The sequence below is a fragment of the Aspergillus caelatus genome (assembly GCF_009193585.1).
Source record: "Aspergillus caelatus strain CBS 763.97 unplaced genomic scaffold BDV27scaffold_189, whole genome shotgun sequence".
NCBI classification, from domain to species: Eukaryota; Fungi; Ascomycota; class Eurotiomycetes; order Eurotiales; family Aspergillaceae; genus Aspergillus; species Aspergillus caelatus.
The window spans coordinates 1-22126 of record NW_022475452.1 but is presented as its reverse complement, the minus strand read 5'-3'; the positions used below and the strand labels follow the sequence as shown (position 1 = coordinate 22126).

Here is a 22126-nt window from a genome sequence, read left to right as displayed (position 1 = left end):
CTGTACGCTACCGTCCGTTAGAGAAGAACAAATCAGATCATAACAGCTTAGAAAGTGACATTATAAAAGAATGTGCGGTGGAACTCGGTGGCCGTTGTGAGGTCAGTTTCCCCATGGGGAGAAGAACTTCGGCCCAGCCGGCCGGACGGACTAATTCTTTACTTAAACTGCCCGGACGATCACTCCATCGCCCGCGGCTTTACGGACTTGGCTTCCGCTTCAAGGCCAACGCGATGCCTGACATTCAAAAGGCCATACATAACCAGGACCCTCGATCTTCATGTCCTCGGACAGGTTATGATCATTATAAACGCCTCAATACACCTTTAGAATCCACCCCCACCCAACTACCCGCCATGCGCAAGGAACACTTTCCCCCGGCCTCCGGCAAGCCACTGGAAGTGGATTGCCTCATTGTGGGCACAGGCCCTGCGGGGTCGTCGCTGGCATGCTTTCTAGCTTATCATGGTAGAGTGGCCCTCCAATGCGGATCGGGTCCAAGCAGGGATGGCTAACTAGCTATCAGGCCTAAAAGGGTTGATGATCAACTCAGCCCCAGGGACAGCAGACACTCCAAGAGCCCATATCACAAACATGGCCGCCTTGGGTGAGTTATGATCTGTAGGATGGGTAAGAAGAATTGCTGATGTTCATATCCTACCCAGAGTGCCTGCGTGACATCGGCCTAGAGGAGGAGATTATGCGCGTGGGAAATGCGGATGGCGCCATGCAGCATACTCGCTGGTGTTATAGTATGGCCGGAGAGGAGTTTGCTAGGCTTTACTCCTGGGGATCAGACCCGCGTCGAAAGGTACATCATGTCGTTCTTCGCCCTCGGCATTAACTATAATCGAGATCTTTCCAAGAGGACTGTTGGTTAACCTTCCCCCCCTGTAGGGCGACTATGAGCTGGCAAGTCCTTGTTTACCTATCGATCTGCCCCAAACGTTGCTGGAGCCCATTCTCGCCCGGCATGCAGTGTTACATGGCTTTGACACCCGTTTCAACACGTCTTTTGTAAACTTCACAGAGGATGAACACGGCCGCATTGTGTCCACCGTGCATGATGATTTACTCCAGCACCAGTATACTATTCGCTCAAAATATCTATTTGGCGCAGACGGTGCCAGAAGTAGAATCATGAAGCAGCTTCAAATTCCGCTCATCGCCCAACCGGGTAAAGGAGTCGCCATCAACGTGCTGGTCAAGGCCGACTTGACCAACCTCATGAAGACGCGCATGGGAAATCTGCATTTCATTCTTCAGCCAGATCGGCCACACCCTGACTTTGGCTGGCTGTGCATTGCGCGCATGGTCAAACCGTGGCACGAGTGGATGTTCATCTTATTCCCACATCGAAAGTTGTGGGATGCGAAGCCGTCCAATGAGGAATATATTCAGCACATTCGGTCCTTAATAGGGGATCCATCCATCGATGTCGATGTTTTGAGTGTAGCTCAATGGAATATCAACGAGATTGTGGCTGAGAGCTACTCGAGGAAGAATGTGTAGGTGCTTCAAGGAGCCACGAACGAATGGCTTCGATATGCCCCTCTCTCGAGTGCACGGACTGATGGTTACCTCTAGGTTCTGTCTCGGCGATGCAGTTCACAGACACCCGCCAATGAATGGGTTGGGGTCCAACACTTGTATTCAAGATGCCTACAATCTAGCCTGGAAGATTGCCTATGTGGAGAAAGGTGAGGCAATGGAGTGAGCCATGGAATGGCAACGCTAACCGCCATCCAGGTCTGGCTGGTCCGGGATTATTGGATTCGTACTCCATTGAGAGACAGCCCGTAGGAAAGTCCATCGTCACCCGCGCAAATGAAGCGTTCGAGCATCAAATGCAGGTGTGGGAAGTCCTGGGCCTGTTGACCGAGGATACAGAAGCCCGCCAGAGGGCAATGCAAGAGCTTAGCCAGTCCACGCCCGCTGGCGCCGCTCGGAGGAAGGCTTTCAATACAGCGATTGAGACGTGCCGTCATGAATATCATGGTTTGGGAATTGAGATGGGCCAGCATTATATTGGTAATGCCATTTACCATGACGATGAGCCCGTGGACACAAGACCCAGTGAGGGTCCCAACACCAGTGACCGCGTGCTTCACTACGTACCCAGCACCATTCCCGGACGTCGCTTACCGCATGTGTGGCTCGATGTGGCCTGTCCGCGCGGAATGATTTCGACCCAAGATCTAGCGGGCAAGGGTACCTTCTGCATTTTCACGGGGCCTGGTGGGGAGAATTGGAAAGCCGCTGCCACCGCAGTGAGCCAGAAGCTCTCGGTGCCGATCAATGTTTTTTCGATCGGATTCCGGCAGGATTGGGAGGATGTTTATATGGAATGGGCGCGCGTGAGAGGGGTAGAGGAATCCGGCTGTGTCCTGGTGAGACCAGATAGATTCGTCGGATGGCGCTGCCAGGACTCTCTGGATAGCAAAGACACCTGTAAACAAAAACTTGAGAAGGTCTTGTCGGCTATTCTACAGAAATAAGCCGCCTCTGATATATAAATATAAAGCCATTATGATCATTGTTGAAGTTTGACGGTGAACCGTGCTAGTAGGCCTGTCATTAAAACAGTATCACAAAGGGAGCGTACGGCGGGTTTGCGCTTTATGATTACGAAGAGCAATTTCGACCTACTGGAGCTTGTATGGATTGATATAACCGATCGATCATTCACTGAAGTCTTGGGCGCCTTGGGCCGCTAATGTTGTTAGAGTCAGGGAATCTGCGATCCATTCTACAATGACTAGGGCATCTCTTTTACTGAGTGGCAATTTTGTAAGTTTGAGCATGGTCAAGTACTCATCCCATTGAATTACGCGGTGCTATCGCCGCTGAGAGTTGGCTTTCCACTATACCTCTATGCTTGCTTGGTGTTATCATATTCGATAGTAAGTAGTCAGCCGCCTGACTAAGAAGCGAAGTCAAGTAGGCAAGGTCAGGAAATAGTTATACCGAACAACCTATATAATCAATCTGAAGAATGTGACAAGCGATGAGGCATCATTTCTTGGGCGTGGATGGAGTGAAAACAGCAGGGTCAGGAACATATATATTTTGCCACTGCTAAGCCGTTGTCGAACGGGGAGGGACAGTTAACTGTTTCTTTGTGAAACAGGAAAGGACTGGGACTCGTCTAGTAATTATGCATGAAGCTATATGTATGTATTGCTCGTCCTGGGTAGTACTAATTTCGAACATACACAGTGGAGCAAAGATAACTGGATGCGGTATCCTAGGGACTTAGAAACTCGCTCCAAAAGCTTCAGGACTATCGTCAATCTCATTGGCAGTAATATTCGCTCTAGAAACAAAGGATAGACAGAGAAAAAAGCAAGGATTCCAGTAGGCCTCCACCAACAATGCTATAATGCTGGGAAATCCGACTGTCAGTGGAGAGACAGCTACCAAAGCGGGATTGGAATGGGTACCAATTGATTTCGTTTATATACAATATGAACCCAAGAATTGAACGGTGAATAGGTAAGGCAGGTTCAATTTGTCGCGCGGTCTCTATTCTCAAATCAATAATTCGCTTCCTGCGCACTTCATCACTGCTTCCTATACTGATCTATTTCAGGGCCCGCCAGTTCCAAGTCCTTCCGCATGATTTCTACATGCTTCCGGCTTCGAGGCACAATGCGACACTTATAATCCTTGGGCCCTGACGAAACGCCATCAGTGTACGCAGATTTGACGTCGACCGGAATTTGCTCCCGGGGAGCTTCCTTCCCAGTGACGGAGTCAAGGGGTGGCAGGAAGTCAAACCCCCATGCTAGTCTCGCCATGTTAATTCGCTAATGCACATGCCCCAGTCAGCTACTTTTCACGCCCAGATGTATTGGCTGCGAGAGGCTTACCAGGGAGTTTTCTCCAAGATGCATTCCAGGACAGACTCGCCGTCCGGCACCGAATGTGTATACACTGCGCCGTGCAGGATCAGCAACTCTGCCAGGCTTGAGACCATGTTCATTCTTATAGTAGCGCTCTGGCATATATTGGCTGGGGTCTTCGTAGTCGTTAGGGTTTTGATGAATGGCCCTGGAGAATTATGAGCAATGCACAAGGTGACATGGGGCAATTCAAAACTTACGTCACATTTGCAATAACCATGGAGCCCTTCGGAAGGAAGTAGCCCCGATACCAGTCGTCTAGCAGGAGCCATTAGTGAGTGGTCAAGTCGGTGCAACCCGGAGGCCTACCTTGAGTGAGGACGTGGGGGAATGCTGCAGGCACAGCAGGGCGCCACCGCATTGTCTGTATGCTATGTTGGTCAAACCTTCTCATATAGGTTGGAAGAATGGAAATGCGTGCGGGAAACATACCTCAAGGACGCATGCCTGCACGTAAGGCAAGCTGGGCATATCCTCGAAGGTTGGGCTTCGCTCGTCACCACAGACCGCATCAATTTCAGCCTGGAGCTTCTTCAATACATGCGGGTATTTCACCATAGCGAGAATAAAGGAGAGTAGCGTGGAGCTCGTGCTATCGGAGCCTGCCTCCATCATGACGCCACCCAAAAAGGCCAAGTGCTCGTCGTCCAGATTGTGTTTCGCCTTTTCTTCATCCGACAGTAATCGGTCCATGAAACAGTTGACGTAGCCCGCGTTCGCAATTCGGCGCTTGGTCCCGTTGAGCAGCCCGTGATAAAGATCATGCTGGCCTTTATACACTTCTGCGGCCCGCTGCTTCCAGCTCGCCAGGCCCGACGGCAGATACTGGAGCCAGGGGAAGGCATCGACCGGCGGTGTATTGCCGGGCTCTAAAATCTCAGAGAACTGATCTTGGACGCGATAAATCTCCTTGACATTCGGATCGTCAAAGCTTTCAGCACGGGTGCCGAATACAGAGGACAGAATTACCCCCGTCGCATATCGACGGATATGCTGAGAGAAGCGTTCGGGGGTATCGCATAGGTCCTTCATCGTCTGCGACGCCTCAATACCCTGCAAGGTGCGCAGCGTCTGGACGGTAGAAATGTTCAAGACCGACATGAAGGTTTTGCGGAGATGGCGCCAGGCTGGGCCGTAGCTCATCAGCAAGAGATGGGTTTCATTCGGGCACAGTAGCTCGTTAGCAATATAGCTGTCCGGTCGGTTGGAATAGATTGCTCCCCGCTTATCGAACAGCCTGGTAGGTGTGCGTTAGTGGCTGATCCTTTCGAGAAGCTCACTGTACTCACTCAGTGACGACATCTGCACTGCTCAGGACAATCACGTTCGTGGATCCCAGCTTGAGCGAGTAGATGTCTCCGTATTTCCGGCTCCACTCCAGCATTCTTTTCCAGTTCATTAGTTTTGGATCCTCGCGGCGTAAACGGACTGCTGCTCACTTCAGATATGATTTAGACCAGGGCAGTTCATGCAAGTTCCCTATTTCCGTCAGTGGGGGGCTGGGGTGCCGTGGTTGCTCGGGCCGTACCAAGCAGCGGAAGCCCCGGGGGACCGGGGGGCATTTTCGCATCTCTCTGACTGGCCTTGAGGCCCCTGGCCAACAGAACGATGGCTAAGAAGCCAAGAGCAATCCAAGCTGCATTGATCATGGTGAATTTGTGTTGGGAATGACCAAAAGCATACGAAGGTACCCCAAAGGCCGTTTATAAACGGCTCCCGCACGCACTCGGGCCAACTCTCCACGCGCTCTATCCTACCTTTCCCCATAGTTCGGTTTAGACCCTAAATGGTTTAAGGTGAATGGGTCCGGGGGTGAGAAGCTTCCCCATCCAGCGAAATAGCCTTTTTTTTTTCCCCCACATTCCCAAGTTGACGAAGTTCTCCCGGCCCAATGAGAATCTCACCGTGGTCAGCTTGGCTGCATGGGGAATGGTTGCGGCCAATCTGAATTGACCCGAATGTACCGCTTCCCCGAGCTTCACGAGGTCGATCACTCAGTGTAGATTGCGGCCCTATCAAATTCTCTCCCTCACATTGTAAATCATTCTGACCCAGCAACCGGAAGGAAATGGATTAGTTCTAGTCTTCTCTGAAGGGGCCCGTCAGTGGGAATACATACCCTTTGCGTTGGTGTGTACATGAGGCGAACACGTGATTATGTATAGGCAAGACCTAATCTCCCTAATCTCTTACGGGTTTAAAGACATCGAGAGCCAAAATTTTGTTGGTATTATACAAAAATTGCTATTATTGAGGCTGAAGTGTACGATCGATATTGCTAAGAACTCGAGGGCTAAAAACAGCTCGGGAAAAGGGCGAGCTTAAATTTATTTACAATCGAGGGCTATTCAACGGCGTGCAATAATACTATGCAGTGATAGATACGGAGTTCGCCGAGAAGAATCTTGGTCGGCTTCTTTCCACAGAATTGAGCACGGGGTATACGTCGGACAAGGAACATCACTTACATCAGAATTTTACGGTCGAAGAAGGAGAACGGCCGGATCGATAGTGGGGAAGCCGTCACTCTCAGCCTTATTGTGGCTGGTGGTAGCCGTCTTATCGTAGCTATTTGGATGGTGCCAGAGTGAACGGACGGGGTGTGTGCCAGATATATACCGTGGTGTATTTGAATAGACGGTATGGCAGGAGGTTAGATGTGAACGAGACGCCTCAATGCGGCGGGATGCAGTGACTAAGCGAGCGAGCACCCGAAGGAATGAGACTGCAAGGCTCGCCGAATCATATGTGCACTCCAGCTTTTGGAGGATACGGATTGAGACCTCGAAGTGGGTTCGACCTAGTGCTGAAAGACTGCGATCATGGGACGTGATATCGAACAGATGACTGATCGTCCCGGCAAAGAGTAGATTCACGCCACTGAAGGGGATACACTGAGTTAGGTCCAGTCGCAGGAGATATTGAAACGTCATTGTTATATCGATAGCCGAAGATCGTAGCCGATCTTGAGAGTGGTGCGAAAGCTCTTTGCAACTTTGTGAACAAGGACGGGAAGGCACCACATGTGGCCGATGCAGTATACTCACCGCGCCCAGATAATACAACCAAAGAAGGGCGCGGTGGAGGTGCAGGATATTCGGGACAAAACGGACGCCAGCAGGCTCACGGCGATGTCGTATCTGAGAGGGCAGCTGGCGCACCCAGTCCTCGAGTTCCCAGTCACACTGCTGGGTGGTAGAGGGCTCAGTGGTAGATTTCTTTGGAGCCAGTGTGATGGCAGAGTTAGCTTGCCAACAGGGATTGGTAGACATAGCATACTGGGTGGATAGGACATGCCCAAAGCAGACGCTCAATTTGATGGTCTCGATAAACATCATGACAAGGTCCTTCTGCTGAGTGGTATTATGAAGGATCTCAGAGCCGTCCAGGATCTCAACCACATTTCTCGAGAATGATTTAACAGTGAAGTCATCCGCCATGAGCCAGGGAACATTGTGTTGGGAGTCCTGGATTCGCATGGGGTGCTTGAGCTCGACCGCGATGAGACGATCACGCACATATATACTCCACCATAGGCGCTTGTACAGTCGCCGGCGTTTGATGTTTGAGCACCAGTCCTGGGGGTCGTGATGAAGGTTCAAGGCCAGCGCTAATGAATGGCAAACCCCCAACCAATGCCAGTCATTTTTTAGGTCCACCGTTTCGTCTACATGGCTCATCAAGAGCAGTGCCTGAGTGAGAGATATTTTATCTGGCTCGCGGACCACATCGTGCAGCAGTCTTGCCTTCTGGAAAAGGCATTTTTGTGCCGCTTTCCGACCCATGTATCCAGCCATTTGAAGGTGCTCAATAGCAACATGGGCGGAGGCGCTGAACATCACAGCTTGATAAAGTAAAAGGCTGATCTGGTTTGTTTTTCTCCTACAGCACACGGTCTCTAGAAATTCATGAATGTCTAGCATTGGCAGGAACGGGTGAACGCAATTCAAGTAGGCCTTGAGAAGGGCGCGTTGCAACTCCTCACTCGGCAAATCAAGCGCCCCTTTTTGCACCAGGTAGTCAATATCCGTGCTGTCAACAAATGGTTCTAGTGGCCGTATGAACGGGGGAAGCTGGGCTTGGCTGGAGCTCGTCGTTCCAGGTAAGGTTCGCGAGGGGGTCTGCCAAGGCTGCCTACCATCGACGAGCAATGGCAGGGCCGTCAACTCTTGAGGGCTGGTTCGTATGGGTCCCTTTGCAGGTTGTAGGCCTGGAAGATTGCTCCGTCAGTACTCTTAGTATAATTTGTAGATCTGTGCTAAAAAATGATGGGAAAGGAGTCGAACATAGAGACGATGGATACGTTAACATTGCACACAGATCATTAACCTGCTCAGGGAGGGGTGAAGGTCCCAGACGCTGTAACTTAAGGGGGGTTTCACATTTCGGGCAACCTTCTACCAAGGGTGTTGCCGGAGGCTTCTCATCACAGGCACGGTGGTCGCAGCTTGGAGTGTGAGAGGCTCTGTAGATGTTAATGATCGCAATCATAACCACTCCGCCTCTCTTGTCAGTAGTTTCCCCATCCATAAAGAAGTACCAACCTTGATATCGGAGCGTCAACCGCTATACAAGTAACACGATTAAACTTGCATGTTGTGCATGGTGTGCCATGCACAACCATATCACATCGGACCTTTTTTCTGCGACACAGAGAGCACACCTGAGATGCTCGTGGCCTTGATCTGCGGAACTTGGGTTGAAATTTCTTCATTGTTCTGCTCGGCTCTAGTGGAGCAGAGGACTGGGGAGAGCTTTACCCGAGAAGTAGTATTGTATTGATGGAGATTGGGAAAGGGGGAAACTTGTTTCACAGCTTGTGAGCTGCGTGACAAGTGCTAGGCCCTGGTACGGAATGGTTCTTTCCTGGACGGGCAGATATACTGTATCGCGATCACTATTTTACAGCAATTGACATCAGACTGAAACTCGACCGGAGGTGAGAGATGCATTGAGCAGTTTGTTGGATAATTTGGACCAGGTCGCTCCGCGGCAAATAAGAATTGGCCCGAACCCCGGGAATACGGACAATCTCCATCTAGTTCCCCCGAGGCCAACCACGGCTTTTTGAGGCCATTTATTTAGGCCCAGAGCCTCTGTAAATGCTAGCTTTCAAAGCCAACATTATCCCACAGATCATCATGGTAGTTGAAATGGTGACTCCCCTCTGGCGCCCGACCCTAGCCCCGGAGAAAGGTGATGAGGGCTATGAAAAGCCGCGGCGAGAAACCAAGATTTTGGCAGAAGGGTGGCGGTTGACGGATGCTCATGCACCCTTTCAGGTGGAAACTGTGTGGGAGAAAAATGTTCCTGTAACGATGAGAGACGGCTGCCAAATTTTTATCGACATTTTCCGACCGAATAAGACCACTGGAGGCAAGGTCCCTGCATTACTGGCCTGGAGTCCGTATGGGAAATCTGCATGCCACACTGGAGGTACGTTCTCCCCTCGATAGTAGTAGGCCATCCTACCTTTTATGGCTGAGTTCATATGGGATGGCATAGGCTTCAACCCGCTGGATATGATTCCGGGTCGCATGGGTGTTCCTCGCAATCGGTTGTCTGGATTCGAGAAGTTCGAGGCTCCTGATCCCGCCGAATGGACCGCGAGAGGATACGCCATTATTAACCCCGATCCTCGGGGCACCTATGATTCTGAGGGTGATATTCAGTAAGTGCTTAAGACTGTCCATCCGGTCAACTGGCTTAACCATGTAAACCAGCCACTTCGGCGATGTTGAAGCCAATGATGGCTATGATACGATCGAGTACCTGGCACGCTTGTCCTGGTGTAATGGTAAGGTAGCGCTGGTCGGGAATTCGTGGTTAGGCATCGTGCAGTGGTTCATTGCTGCTACACAGCCGCCCCATCTCAGCTGCATTGCTCCCCTTGAAGGCGCAGCAGATCTGTATCGTGATATTCTCTGTCGAGGTGGGATACCACAGGTCCCATTTTGGGACTTCCTGTCTGGGTTGCTGAGAGGTGAGTACTGTCATCAGATCTGTGGGAACTAGACCTAACTGAAATCTCCGATAGGCAGAAATCATCAGGAAGATGTCATTGGAATGCTGGAGAGGTATCCTCTGATGAACGAGTACTGGGAGAATAAAAGAGCGCAGATGAGCAAGATTACAGTTCCTGCTTACGTTCTTGCGAGCTATTCGACCTTCCTGCATACCTTTGGATCATTCCGCGGGTTCATGGAAATCAAACATCCCAAGAAATGGTACCGGTTAACTTATAGTACTATTCACAGTGGTGACTGACACGAGTGTTCGAACAGGTTACGAGTGCATCCGACCCAGGAGTGGCATGATCTCTATCAAAAGTCAACAAATGATGAGCTGCAGAAGTTTTTTGACTTTTACACGAAAGACATTAGCAATGGATGGGAGGATACGCCCAAGGCAAGGGTGTCTCTACTGCGATATAACAAGGTAAGAAAACCCTAGCCAGCATCTAGCAGACTACTATGGGGTCTAGAGGAATACTGATTCTTCCCAGGAACCTTTGACCAATTTGCCATTCCCTGACTGGCCCATTCCGAGAACTCAGGCTCAGACCTTCTTCCTCCACAACGATAATGTCTTATCTGAGGAGCCCGCCGCGTCTACTGCGACACTGTCGTACATGTCCGATGTCCCTTTTCGGCAGGAAGACGCAGACTCAGAGGAACTCTGCTTCGTGCATACTTTCCTGAAACCATGCGCGCTAATAGGTTCCGCGCGGGCCCTTCTATATGTGTCATGCGAACAGGGAACAGACATGGATGTCTTTGTGCAGATTCGCAAGGCAGATTCTACCGGCAAGGTTTTACAGAACATCAATATCCCCGACGACGCCCGGAAGATCTGCAAAATGCCTGAGCCCGTCGACTTGGTTAATCCACTAGTATATCTTGGTCCAACTGGCTGTCTACGGGCGAGTCACCGCGCCCTAGACCAGAGGCTAAGCCATCAGTGGTGGCCGGAACATGATTACTCTTCCAAGAAGCCGATTATCCCGGGCGAAATTGTCGAATTAGATATCGGCCTCTGGCAGACGGGTATTTACTTTGAAGCTGGTGAGAAGCTGATCCTGAAGATAGCAGGACACAACATGACCCTGGCCGAGTTCCCCAACCTACGTGGAGGTATGAGGAATTTCAACCAAGGTAAACATACGGTCCATGTTGGAGGGTCTTATGCAAGTCAATTGACGATTCCCACTGTTCCTGCAATCTGAGAAAATTGTTTTTCCATGGCTAAATGTGTTGGCACGATCCGAAGCATTCATCTCGTGAGCATGTCATCGTACCACATCCAACTACTTTGTACGACGTTGATGTCTGCGAGTGAATTTGTGTATGATCTGGAATGCCTAAATGGCTTCCTGCATCGAATTAGATGTGCTATGTATGTATACGTGTGGCTGCAATTGTCATGACATCGTATCAGAGCACTATTTCCATACGTCCTGCCCTTGGAATGTAGCAAACATGCCGTCCAAAAATCCTTGAAACTCGAGGTTGTAGAAGAAATCACCGTCGAAGAGACCTGAGCCCGTGTCATATGTTGAGAAGGACGATCCCCGGTCCTGCATAAGGCTGAGAATTGGGTTGCCGTCCAAAGCATCCGCGTTGCCAGGGGGGTTTCCGGTGTTGGCCATTTGGCTCGTAGCATGCAACGACATTCCATACGGGATTGCGGGTTCATCGCTATTCTCGGGCGAAGGAAGAGTATCTGGATGCGTATCAATCGACGGCAAGCCGTGTACTTGGCCTGCTTTACCTGCAGCATGTTGTTGCAAGTCCTCTATGGCGGCCCTTCCGATCTTCCGCATACATAGCAGCTCCGTCTCCAGTTCAGACAGTTTGCTTTCCAGAATATCCGACATACCCCACCACTGAACAAATTGGCGAAAAATTGTTTTTAAGAGATCTATCTTGGATTCCACGAGAAGTCGTTCCTGGGAACTCTTCGTTGGAATCCCCAGATACCTGTAAGCAAGAAATACCGCCGCGGCAAGCCAAATGGTACTGGCCAGGAATGGGTTCACGAGGTGAACATGGTCGGGGCCGCTGCTACGGACCAGCGACAATACCGCCTCCGCCATGGAGATATTTCTGGCCAAGATCTGTTCCAGCTCACGGGCTTGTTGGTCTTCGGGATTGAGCAAAGATTCGGATTGGGTGGGGAATGATGCCCCTGGCTCAGCTGGTCGGGACGCCGTTCCCAACCCATTGGAATCGCTAAGCATAAAGTCCGTAAGCTTGACCATCGTATGGATGCTGTAAATATCTGAATCACATTTCCTAGTACTTTGCGGTGCCGAGACGACATTGCTGAAGAGATGCTGGCCCCGATATCTCAAATGTCGCGGCAGGGCTACCGAGAAGCAATACAAGGAGTTACTTAAAATCTGTTGAGCTTTCCTGATCTGCGCCGACATTTCTTGCTGGGGTAGCGGCGGTCGGCCGGGATGCGGAGGATGGAAAGAAGGAGGAGTCCAGAAGTATTCCTGAGAGTTCGCAATACAATAGGCCGTTCGCATCAACGAATTGGCGACGATAAACCAAGCCTTTGCGGATTGGTTATTACACCGCTGAAGTGCTTTGAACCTTTCCATGGGATCGGCCACTAAGTAGCAGCTCGGTCTGGGTGTTTTTTGCAGCCAGGATTCATCATCCACGGGGAGCCAGGTCCAGTTTTGATTCCAGTCAATGGCAGAGGGGAGTCGACGGACAGTACTAGAGAAAGCATCCAGCTCCCATATCGCCCACCAGGTTCGACGTCGTTCCTCTTTTGCATGCCACAGATCGGGATGATCATTTGCTGGGTCGCTGGCATTCCCATCCACCAGATGCAGCCGGAGCTCGTAGGCGATGCGGACCAGTGAACCGACGGATCTCCAACCTCTCCCTTCGGCACTCTCGACGAGATCATAGAACGTCAACAAGAGCATGGATTGCACCACCAGTAATGGAGGGGGAGATCGGAGGTCCATGAGTTCCCGGTCCACGGACCTCTTAGCAATGAGGTAAAAGTCCTTTGCCGCAGGCCATGTTGTCTGCTGCTCAGCGGCCCCCGCCTCTCCATTGACCCTAGGGCATTCCCATCGAAAGCGAGCGGAAAAGGAGAACATAGCTGCCAGTAACGCAATAACCTGCGATGGTGATCCCGTTTGCAATTTCAGCCCCAGCAGGTGGGGGGTGAACAGGGTAAAGGACAGCATGTTTTCAAAATACAGCGCGATGCTAAGGGGTTGTAAAAGATGATTAGTCACGTTCCCACCGGATGATCGATTCACATGGAATGGGGACAGATGCATACAGGTGATGAATGTCGCGCTCATCTGTCTGGAGAGTGTGACATATCTGATCCATGAGGCTCACTGGGATGGAAAAAGGCGAGACTTGGTCCATCGAGGGCTCCCCCGTCGACTCTTCCGCACGGTCTGACAGATTGAGTGTTGGTTCATGATTTGGATGCACCAGCCAGGACAGTCGTCGGTGGGTGAGAAAGGAGCTCTGCTCTGGACTTTGACTGGCAATGGACGGGCCACTCGGTTCGTCGGAGGCACGCATGGCGCCGCCTGGCGTCGACGGGACATTGCCATCCAGGCTGGCGAGCTTGCCGGGGAGAGAGGTCGCTAACGATGGTCCCAGATCTGGGGTCTGATCCTGCTGGGGCAGTGTGGTGCGGAATCTCATGTCCGTCGTGGTTGGTGGATGACTCGCCTCCAGTCTTCGTTTCTTCGATCGACGAAAGGCGCCTGGCTTGGGGCCCGGCTTCAACGGGCCCGCCGGATATACACAGGGGATTGTATAGCTTGTACAGGCGACACAGGTTGGCAACTGGCGGTCGCATTTGATTTTACGCCTCCGACACTCTTGGCACGACAAGTTGGCCTGCCCGGTGCTCTGCGGGAGCTCGTTAGAGTCCGGTTGTGGACCCATGTTGCAGCGGGGCCGACTGCGAGGGCAGTCGGGGAATGAAGGACATACAAGGCGTCTAAGCCGGGCGAAGGAGTTGGGGTGCACGCAGGAAGGGCCAACATCATGCAGGACCGATTCCCCCGCCTTTGGCTGGTTCCGCGTACCCGACACACGCCGGGGAAACTTTGATGGGGAACAGGCCGGGGGAGTAAACACTGGGGGAGGGGGAACGTGGTTGCCAATGAAGAAGTTGGAAACGCCACCACACACCAGGGAGGGTGCACTAAAAGTTATCCTAAATTAAGCGCTGACGCAGGATGGTCCGAGGGGAACCAACACTGCTATAATTCTCTCTACACGATATGCGAGCGCAATCCGGAAGATCTGAAAGTCCGGCATCGCCGTAATATTCCGTGATTGACGCGTTCTCCGCGTGCCAGGTCATGTGCATACGCGACGACTGATGCATCATTACCATGCTGTGTGTGGGGCTGGGGAGAGCCAGAAGGAAGGCGGTCACACGCGAGGTCAGGTGCGGTCAGGTGCATCTCTGCCATGACGTCACCAGGCCTGTTAAGTCCTTCGGAGGTGTCAAAACTGTCGAGACAAGATCATAACATTCCCATTCCTCTTCCCCGCCAGAAGAACGCCAGAACGCGTGGATTCTCTTCACAACAATGGTTAAAACAGTGGTTGCCACCGGCACCTTATCGGGCTTGGTAACTTGGCACCTTTCCCACCGTTCCTCAGTGGTTCGTCTGACGTCCCCCAGGGTTTGGAAGCTATCTAACAGTTGCTCTACCGGCCTGAACCGTACCATTTTATTCTGGGGGTAGGGGATACCATAACAACCCAAACTAGCTATGATTGTCTGGATTGGGATAGGAATGTCTATACAGTGACTGTGCTCCCGCTGGATCTCTCATCCCTGCCCAGCATGCAGTCATTAGCCGAAAATGTCCGTTCTCGGTTGGGTCCTCACAAGCTCAATTATCTCATCCTTTGTGCAAGCACACTGGACAGCGCAGATGGCCCGGGCCCTAATGGGTCGCCGTGGTGCGCCGGGTTGGTCGTGAATCACCTAGGTACGCGGGAGATGAACTCCAACCGACAGGGATCCACATGGCTAACTATGCCACGAAATAGCCCAACATTACTTGATATATCTGCTGCGTGACAGCCTCTCGGCATCGCAGTCGCGAGTTGTTGTTGTTTCTTCGGGCGCCATCCGTAACGTGAGAGGACAGGATCCAGGTGAACCCATTCTCCCTATCCATGGTATTGCCGTCCAGATCTGAGATCCTGAGACCGATTCGGTTAGCAACTCTGGACATGGACCTGAAAGCCAACTCTAAGGCGGGGGTCAGAGCTGTGTAAAGTGCCTCCAAGTTCGTACAATTACTCGGCGCATTTTACTGGCGCCGCCAATTGCCCTTATGCACCATCATCGCTGTCTAACCGGGTTTGATCTCGAACACCAAATTAGCTTCCAGTATGGGGTTGTTGATGGATATACCCGATACAAAAAGTATCCCGGAAGGTAAGTTTCTCGCAGAGAGCCTTAGTTGAGTAAACTCCGACATAACGTGCAATGTACAACAGGAGCCCGGAACCTACTTCAGGCATTTGCGGCGAACGATCTCCTGTCTGATCCGGAACAAATCTTTCTGACGAGCTGGGGGGAGTGGTGGCCAAAGGACGTTATACATTGTCCCTGGACCAGGACCTCTAAAGAAAGTGGTGCTGGACGAGAGAAGAGATTGAAAGGGCTGAGTGGTTTGCCGGGGGTGTAAATCTAGGGTCAGACAATAATAGCCGAAATGCTAAACCAGAATGCGATAGACAAGGGCATACCGTTGTATCGAATAACACCACATTCACGCCGTATACAGGTCATTTACCGCCTTACCACTTGTTATACCAGCGCGAGGTAGTGGTGCCACTAGATTTGAGAAAATAAACACTAGTCTTTACTGTCGTAATCGTAATATAACAACATGGGTTGTATAACGGTGAGCTTGGTTGTCTATCGCTGTTGTTATCAGAGCCGATCAGCCGGACGGAGTTCCTCATAGCAGGCGAAAACGTTTAAGATAAAAGTATAAATAGAAAAAGGAAAATCAAGATAACTAAAGTTAAGCTTCCCCGACTCTACAGGAACAGGTAAGAATATATATAGTAAGTTTAGGTCGATGTGCAAGTCGCTGAGAGGCGGGAGAAAAGATGCAATGGGAACACATGGCGGTCGGGGGGTACTTATAGAATCAAAGCGAATAAAGTGGTCGTTGGGGAGCCGATTATGGCTCCCCTCAAGAAGATGAGGGTGGTTGTGCAGCAAAGGAGTCCTGCGGCGACACCCATCACGAGTAAAAAGAAAGGAACTGCCAAGTTGAGACCTACTAGAGGTGGGTGTGGCGGTAGAGGCTGTGAGCCGTGGGATTAAGCAGGTACTTTAGTTTCATTTCGGGCCGTGCATTAGGGCTTACCACGTTGCATCTAATATCTGTTTACGTGTTGGTCTCACTCTCCAGCTACAGGTGAGGTGATTGACCACTCTTAGGACTTGTATTAATGGCACAGACTATAGCTAGTGTCCTACTAGTTTAGTTTGAATGCTTCTCTTTGTCTGTCTGTCTTGGCATCGAGCTTCGTGGCACTTATCTTCTAACAATGTCCCTTCAAGCGGTATTCATTGACTACTACTACCCACGGGCGCCGTCATTCAGAGTTTAGAGTCATAATATCAGCAGCCGTATTCTACTAATTGCCTTGCCCCGAGCAACAGCCATGACTCTGCGTCAGGCGATCGAAACAAGCTTCATCCTTCTGGCGCTATGGATCGCCGTTGGAGCAATCCGTCGTCTCTTTTTCCATTCCTTATCCCATATTCCAGGCCCGCGACTGGCTGCACTCACTTGGTGGTATGAGTTTTACTAAGACGCCATCCGGCCCGGACAATACGTGTTTAAGATCCAAGAACTTCACAAGCAATACGGTATGGTTTCTTCTTTCAATCTGGCGTTCAAGCCACAGTTGGTACTGATTGGACGCAATATCAGGGCCCATCATCCGCGTAACCCCGGATGAGATCCACATGAACGACGTCGGTTACCTCGACACGATCTACGCCCCGTCCATGACCCGCCTCGACAAGTATGACTACCAACTGCGCACCTTACGTGTTCCCGGCGGCGTCGGGGCCACTGCCGATTATTACCTTCACAAAATCCGTCGGGAAGCGCTCACTCCCTTCTTCAATAAGCGCAATGTCCTCTTGCTCGACGGCGTGATCACCGAAAAGGTGAAGCAATTGTGCGACCTGATCGCCAAACATGCGACGACAGAAACTCCTATCAATTTATCGGATGCGTTCTATGGCTTTTCCAATGAGTATGGACCTCAGTGAACTGAATATAGTAGTCATAGGTACTAATTACCGAGTGTAGTGTTGTCAACAACTTTTTATTTGCCCACGAAACCGACGTACTCGCGGATGAACAGGAGGCGGCCAGACTCCGCCACAACAGTCATGAGCTGCTCAAGGGAATTAACATGAACAAGCACTTCCCATGGATTCATGATATTCTCGAAGCACTACCCCAATCTCTAACCAGGCCGGTCATGCCTCCGGGGCTAATTGACATGCTCGAACTCTTTGATGTAAGTTCTCCACCCTCCCCACCAGTCAATTTACACCACTAATAACAACAAAACCAGAGAGTCCGTGCGGAATTGATCACAATCATGACAGCAAAAGAACCTAGCTCTCCAAGCTAGAAAAAGCCTGCTAATCCAGGAGCCAAAGAATCCGTCTACGAATCTGTCCTCGACAACCCAAACCTCCCCGCATCTGAAAAAGCCCTCCAACGCCTCGAACAAGAAGGCGCATTACTTACCCTCGCAGGAACAGAGTCCCCCGCCCAAACCCTAAATATTATCTTCTACCATCTCCTCGCCAACCCCTCTCTGCTCACCAAACTTCGCAACGAACTAGACACCCTGCCTTCCCCCTCAACCTGGGCACAACTAGAGAAGCTCCCGTACCTCTCCACCCTCATCGAAGAAGGTAACCGACTCTCCTTCGGCGTGACCGCTCGCGCAGCTCGGATCCAGCACCAGCCTATCACCTATACTCCATCCGCATATGTGACTACCCAAGGCCCCACGCACAGATCTCATATCCTCCCTCCTGGCACCCCAGTCAGTATTACGATGTTAAGCGCACACACTGCCGAATCGGTTTTCCCAGACCCGTATGTGTTTAATCCCGGGCGCTGGTTGGGAGATGAGGGTCGCGAGCGGAGGAAGTTTCAGTTGGCGTTCTCAAGGGGCGGAAGGAAGTGTTTTGGGGATTGAGCTTGCGAGGGCAGAACTGTATCTTGTGACTGCTGCGCTGGTGCGGATGTTTGATTTAGAGTTGTGGGAGACGGGTGAGAGGGATGTTTCTTTTGAGCATGACTATCATGTTACGATGCCGAAGCATGGGTCGAGGGGGGTGAGGATTGTGGCTAAGTTACGTTGAAGAGTATTAGGGTCCTCTATATATAAACCGCATTGCAGTAGAAAATGGTGGTTGGCAGTAGGGCTGATAGTGGATTGTTAAGCCTCCCAAAAATTCAAACCAAGGCTAAGTAAATATGACCCAAAGAGACGGCATAATATGTGTATAGAGGGGGTCACATAGTCCACGAGGGCCAGCTTTATCACGCGACCGTATCACTACCTAATCACTTCCTAAACATTGGTTGAATTCATCTGAACCCTCGACGAGTTCAATACGGGCACTGCCAATGGAGGTGTATACGAGAGGCGGTCAATGGTAGTAGAACGTTTGAAACGCATATATCCTTTGTTCACAAACGGGAGACTATTTCGCTAGTGGCCTTCAACAAATCAAGGTGCTGTAGTATAGTGGTCAGTACAGTTCGTTGTGGTTTAATCCCGAACAGACCTGGGTTCGATTCCCAGCAGCGCCAACAAGGCGTTTGAGTTGATTTGAAACTTCTTTTTTGGCCGAGCAGCAGTGTCAAATCGCCGATATTTCAACCCTCACCTACATTCCCACCACTTTTAGACAACTCCACAACCATGACGAAAATTGTCGATGCGAGCTAGGGGCATGATGGAGACAGATAGACAACTACAACTGGTGAAGGCTCTTATGCATTTCTGAGGGATTATCTAGGGATTGAGAAACGTGTCCAGTACATAGAATCCGTGGTCACGGCCTATCGGCCGTCGGCGACCTGGGGAGAGCTCTAAAAGGCGGCTGAATGCGGGTATAATGCAATAATCAATCAATCAATCAATCAACTTGGTGGCCTTCTCTCCCGTGGCGTCATCAGGTGATAGGCGAATAGGACCACAAGAAACTTCGACGAGCATTGCCTCATACGTAAATCTAGCTGTATATGGCGGTTAAGTCTTACCTAGAAGCAGACTGTGCGACAGTACTAGGGCAGGGTGACCTAGACCCCTGGATAACGTCTCTTCTATGGGTACAACAAGTTGGGGTGTGTAACGATGCGGTGTCCGAGCGCAGAAGCTCTGGCATAGTACTTGAGATAATTAAAGACAGCCTTCGGACACAGTGCTAGTAACTCAGGGTAAACTCAACCTAGTCACACTTTCGATCAAATGCGATTGATAACTTCGCAAAGTGCCATTCTGACTTTCATACTAAACGAAGACATGTGTGTGGATTATCAAGCAATCACGATACATAGCCAGGGCTGCAGAAACTCAGAATGTAACAAGGCAGAGTTGATTCCCGGTCCCGAGTGCCCTGAGAAACCAGCCACAGGTCCCAGGAATGCCTGTCCCAAATATGAAGTGCGGCACAGTGGGTCTAACAGAGTAAAAGGAAAATGTCCGAAACACAGGTACGTGTGATATATACCTCACCATTCGGGTTCAAGCACCTCTAAAGCCATTCGTATTGCCAGGGAACCCATTAATCTGCCGCATTTTGTATAACCCCTATCAGATGCTTGCCGTCTTCGCCCATACCATTTTCACTGGGGAGCTTTCTCACGAATGAGAGTTGTGGTCTTCAAACTGACGGGTTCATTGGAATGGCCTACGCCAGGAGAAGATGTGCGAGATTAGAGGAGGGAATGGGATATCTTTCTGAATATCTGATGTGACTTTATACTCGCTCATCCAGCATTTGAGAATCAAGGTCCGCCATGAAACATGTCTTATCTGGTCTACTGAAGGAAACGTTTTGTTTGAATATAATCGTTGAATCCTTTCGTTTTCTAATCCCTCGTAGGGCCTGTTGCCCACCAGTATCTCGTAGACAGTTGATCCAAGGGCAAAAGTATCACTCTGCAAAGTGTTTGGAGTCTCTTCATCCCTAGGCAGGAAATGTGTCGCGTTCTCCATAATGATAGCATCAGATCCTTGCAACGATGATCCAAAGTCGGATAATCTAGCGTTGCCTCATTTATCAACGAGAAACTGTTGAGCGGAGAGATCGGAGGGAATAACACCTTTATTATGGATGATGCTGACAGCTTCAATCGTCTGCCGAGCCATCCGATGCCTGAAGCGATCACTCCGACAATGGTTCCTCAGATATGAGTCGAGGTCACCATTCGCCTCGTGTTGTAGATCAATGCAACCCTCCCTGCACTGTGGGCATCGTGCGATGCGTTTGTGTCTTCCCAGGTGACGATAAACTTGAGCTTCGATCTCGACCGCGCGGGTGTTGTAGGCGTCTGACTTATCTAGTGGAATCTTTCGGACAACGCTGCCATTAATTTTGTGAACAGCATTGAATTGCCCGATTTTTATGATATTTTGCTGAGTCGGCTGCTCAATGCTGCGATGGGCTCTGTTCTTGCAACACATTACCCACATGTTTGAGCAAAATCTTCGCATGCTAGGACCGCAGATACTAGCAGAATGGAGTAGTTAGACAACTTCCTCCACATAGTATGAAGTTGGTGTATGTTATAATGGCCTTCTAAAATCGGGCAAAAATGAAACTACGCTATTGCCCTTGAGTAGTCCCGTGTACCATATTTTGTATATTTAATTTTAGGGGCTTTTACTTCCATGCAGTCTAAATTTAGATTACCGTTAAGCTCACCCGCATGGACACGATTTGCGTAACGAGGCACAGTCTCCCTTTACGTGCAGTGGCGAATAGGTACATTATCTCAGAGGAGGTCAGCGCAGTTGGAGATCTAGAATGAATCTAGAATGACTTCCAGAATATCAATCCCATTGGCCATGATCGGATGATGTACGGAGTAAATTTAGTATAATTGTTCTGCCATTACATCGAGTTTATATCATATACTATTTCGGTAGTCGTTCGAGGCTGTGGATATCGTGCAAAGCCTAGAACTAAACCCCACCACTGGACTACCCACACTCTGCATGCCATGTCAACTTGGTCCGTTAACTGTATGGTTATCTGGATGTAAATATTTTGTCATTCTTTTCTTAAAATATGATGTTGCATTATTCTTATTGGCGCATTTTGCACTGTAGCGCTAGGAAATTTCCTCCAGAGAAAATGTAAGGCCAAAAAATACTGGCGTGGAGTGACCCACTGGCCATGTTTTCCTTTTTCGTAAAAGGGCTAGATTCAGGCCTAGGCCGATGTATAAAAGTGGCTCAAAACATGCTTACAATTCCTCTAGAAGACGAGCTAATTCCACGTTTTTACAATAATAGGTCGAATAATTTATGAAATCAAGAACGGTCAAGTCTCTGTAAAATTATATTTTCCACATTAACCTTTTCGTGGATTTGTTTACTAGGGTAAAGCAGAAGTATGGCATGACGGGGAATCTAGAAACCATATTAGCCCGTCAGATCGTGCCAATAGAAGGAGATCATCTAGGCGAGACTATAAATTGTACAACACTTATGTCTAACAAGGTTATCCCGTGTAAGCACCATTCGCTGTTACCCTGGGGTTGCCAGCCATCTGTCAAGTAATACTGTTAGCTACTCGAGTGACTTAATATTCGAGGCCCGATCAGTCTGCAGACTATGAAAGAGGAATGAGAGCTCAAGCCTAGGGTAATTTCGGCATTCTACGAGAGAACATTGAGCCAACATCATCGTCATAGGCCTAATAGTTGAATAGAAATGTTGAGATCTTCCAGCGCGGCGAGAAAAATTGAATAAATCGAAAAAAAAAAAAAAGGCAAGGAGAAAATCCACGCGACAACGAAGTCGGAAAAAAGAATTCCGGCCCATTGTTCCATAAACCCCCAAGTTGTATCTTGTAAGAGAAAGAAAAACCTGTTTTTTCTTTTTCTTTTTCTTTTTTTTTTTTTTTTT

General features: G+C 50.0%; 8 protein-coding genes and 1 non-coding gene across 9 annotated transcripts; 5 read left to right on the top strand and 4 right to left on the bottom strand.

Annotated features, from left to right (window-relative positions):
• Window positions 1-356: 356 nt before the first annotated feature.
• Window positions 357-2498, top strand: BDV27DRAFT_161118 (FAD binding domain-containing protein; the record flags this gene model as incomplete). The annotated part of the gene is made up of 6 exons (XM_032073157.1): window positions 357-468; window positions 527-607; window positions 666-811; window positions 898-1508; window positions 1588-1700; window positions 1750-2498. 6 exons carry the CDS (start codon window positions 357-359, stop codon window positions 2496-2498), a joined length of 1812 nt encoding a protein of 603 aa, XP_031924081.1.
• An 879-nt stretch (window positions 2499-3377) lies between these two features.
• On the bottom strand, window positions 3378-5554 carry BDV27DRAFT_167246 (cytochrome P450; the record flags this gene model as incomplete). Its single annotated transcript, XM_032074432.1, has 8 exons — window positions 3378-3809; window positions 3873-4053; window positions 4106-4163; window positions 4215-4269; window positions 4338-5142; window positions 5195-5290; window positions 5345-5384; window positions 5434-5554. The coding sequence occupies 8 exons, from the start codon at window positions 5552-5554 to the stop codon at window positions 3564-3566; spliced, it is 1602 nt and encodes a 533-aa protein (XP_031924080.1). The 3' UTR covers window positions 3378-3563.
• A 786-nt stretch (window positions 5555-6340) lies between these two features.
• On the bottom strand, window positions 6341-8813 carry BDV27DRAFT_32640 (Zn(II)2Cys6 transcription factor). The gene is made up of 3 exons (XM_032076335.1): window positions 8450-8813; window positions 8288-8370; window positions 6341-8115 (listed from the first exon to the last, which is right to left on the bottom strand). Exons 1-3 carry the CDS (start codon window positions 8617-8619, stop codon window positions 6383-6385), a joined length of 1986 nt encoding a protein of 661 aa, XP_031924079.1. The 5' UTR covers window positions 8620-8813; the 3' UTR covers window positions 6341-6382.
• A 233-nt stretch (window positions 8814-9046) lies between these two features.
• On the top strand, window positions 9047-11238 carry BDV27DRAFT_167243 (CocE/NonD family hydrolase; the record flags this gene model as incomplete). The annotated part of the gene is made up of 6 exons (XM_032074431.1): window positions 9047-9341; window positions 9411-9576; window positions 9629-9888; window positions 9943-10132; window positions 10190-10343; window positions 10411-11238. The coding sequence occupies 6 exons, from the start codon at window positions 9047-9049 to the stop codon at window positions 11128-11130; spliced, it is 1785 nt and encodes a 594-aa protein (XP_031924078.1). The 3' UTR covers window positions 11131-11238.
• Window positions 11239-11346: 108 nt separating this feature from the next.
• On the bottom strand, window positions 11347-13843 carry BDV27DRAFT_148185 (Zn(II)2Cys6 transcription factor; the record flags this gene model as incomplete). Its single annotated transcript, XM_032070868.1, has 2 exons — window positions 11347-13141; window positions 13218-13843. 2 exons carry the CDS (start codon window positions 13841-13843, stop codon window positions 11347-11349), a joined length of 2421 nt encoding a protein of 806 aa, XP_031924077.1.
• Window positions 13844-13928: 85 nt separating this feature from the next.
• On the top strand, window positions 13929-15615 carry BDV27DRAFT_167239 (uncharacterized protein; the record flags this gene model as incomplete). The annotated part of the gene is made up of 5 exons (XM_032074430.1): window positions 13929-14574; window positions 14616-14907; window positions 14969-15076; window positions 15309-15362; window positions 15425-15615. Exons 1-5 carry the CDS (start codon window positions 14500-14502, stop codon window positions 15613-15615), a joined length of 720 nt encoding a protein of 239 aa, XP_031924076.1. The 5' UTR covers window positions 13929-14499.
• Window positions 15616-16609: 994 nt separating this feature from the next.
• On the top strand, window positions 16610-18344 carry BDV27DRAFT_148183 (cytochrome P450; the record flags this gene model as incomplete). Its single annotated transcript, XM_032070867.1, has 6 exons — window positions 16610-16682; window positions 16761-16817; window positions 16882-17212; window positions 17269-17482; window positions 17600-18129; window positions 18164-18344. The coding sequence occupies 6 exons, from the start codon at window positions 16610-16612 to the stop codon at window positions 18342-18344; spliced, it is 1386 nt and encodes a 461-aa protein (XP_031924075.1).
• A 375-nt stretch (window positions 18345-18719) lies between these two features.
• BDV27DRAFT_t175 lies at window positions 18720-18798 on the top strand. The gene has a single exon. It is a non-coding gene; the product is annotated as a tRNA-His (tRNA).
• A 94-nt stretch (window positions 18799-18892) lies between these two features.
• Window positions 18893-20886, bottom strand: BDV27DRAFT_148182 (kinase-like domain-containing protein; the record flags this gene model as incomplete). Its single annotated transcript, XM_032070866.1, has 5 exons — window positions 18893-19003; window positions 19624-19670; window positions 19906-20255; window positions 20286-20638; window positions 20881-20886. 5 exons carry the CDS (start codon window positions 20884-20886, stop codon window positions 18893-18895), a joined length of 867 nt encoding a protein of 288 aa, XP_031924074.1.
• Between the last annotated feature and the right edge of the window lie 1240 nt (window positions 20887-22126).

What these genes read in the sequence shown, in the direction of transcription:
- BDV27DRAFT_32640 (XM_032076335.1), bottom strand. Translation starts at nt 8,619, where the DNA reads ATGAAGAAATTTCAACCCAAGTTCCGCAGATCAAGGCCACGAGCATCT. An exon ending in GTTGACGCTCCGATATCAAG is followed by an intron (nt 8,371 to 8,449) that starts GTTGGTACTTCT and finishes TAACATCTACAG; the next exon opens with AGCCTCTCACACTCCAAGCT. An exon ending in GGTAGAAGGTTGCCCGAAAT is followed by an intron (nt 8,116 to 8,287) that starts GTGAAACCCCCC and finishes GCAATCTTCCAG; the next exon opens with GCCTACAACCTGCAAAGGGA.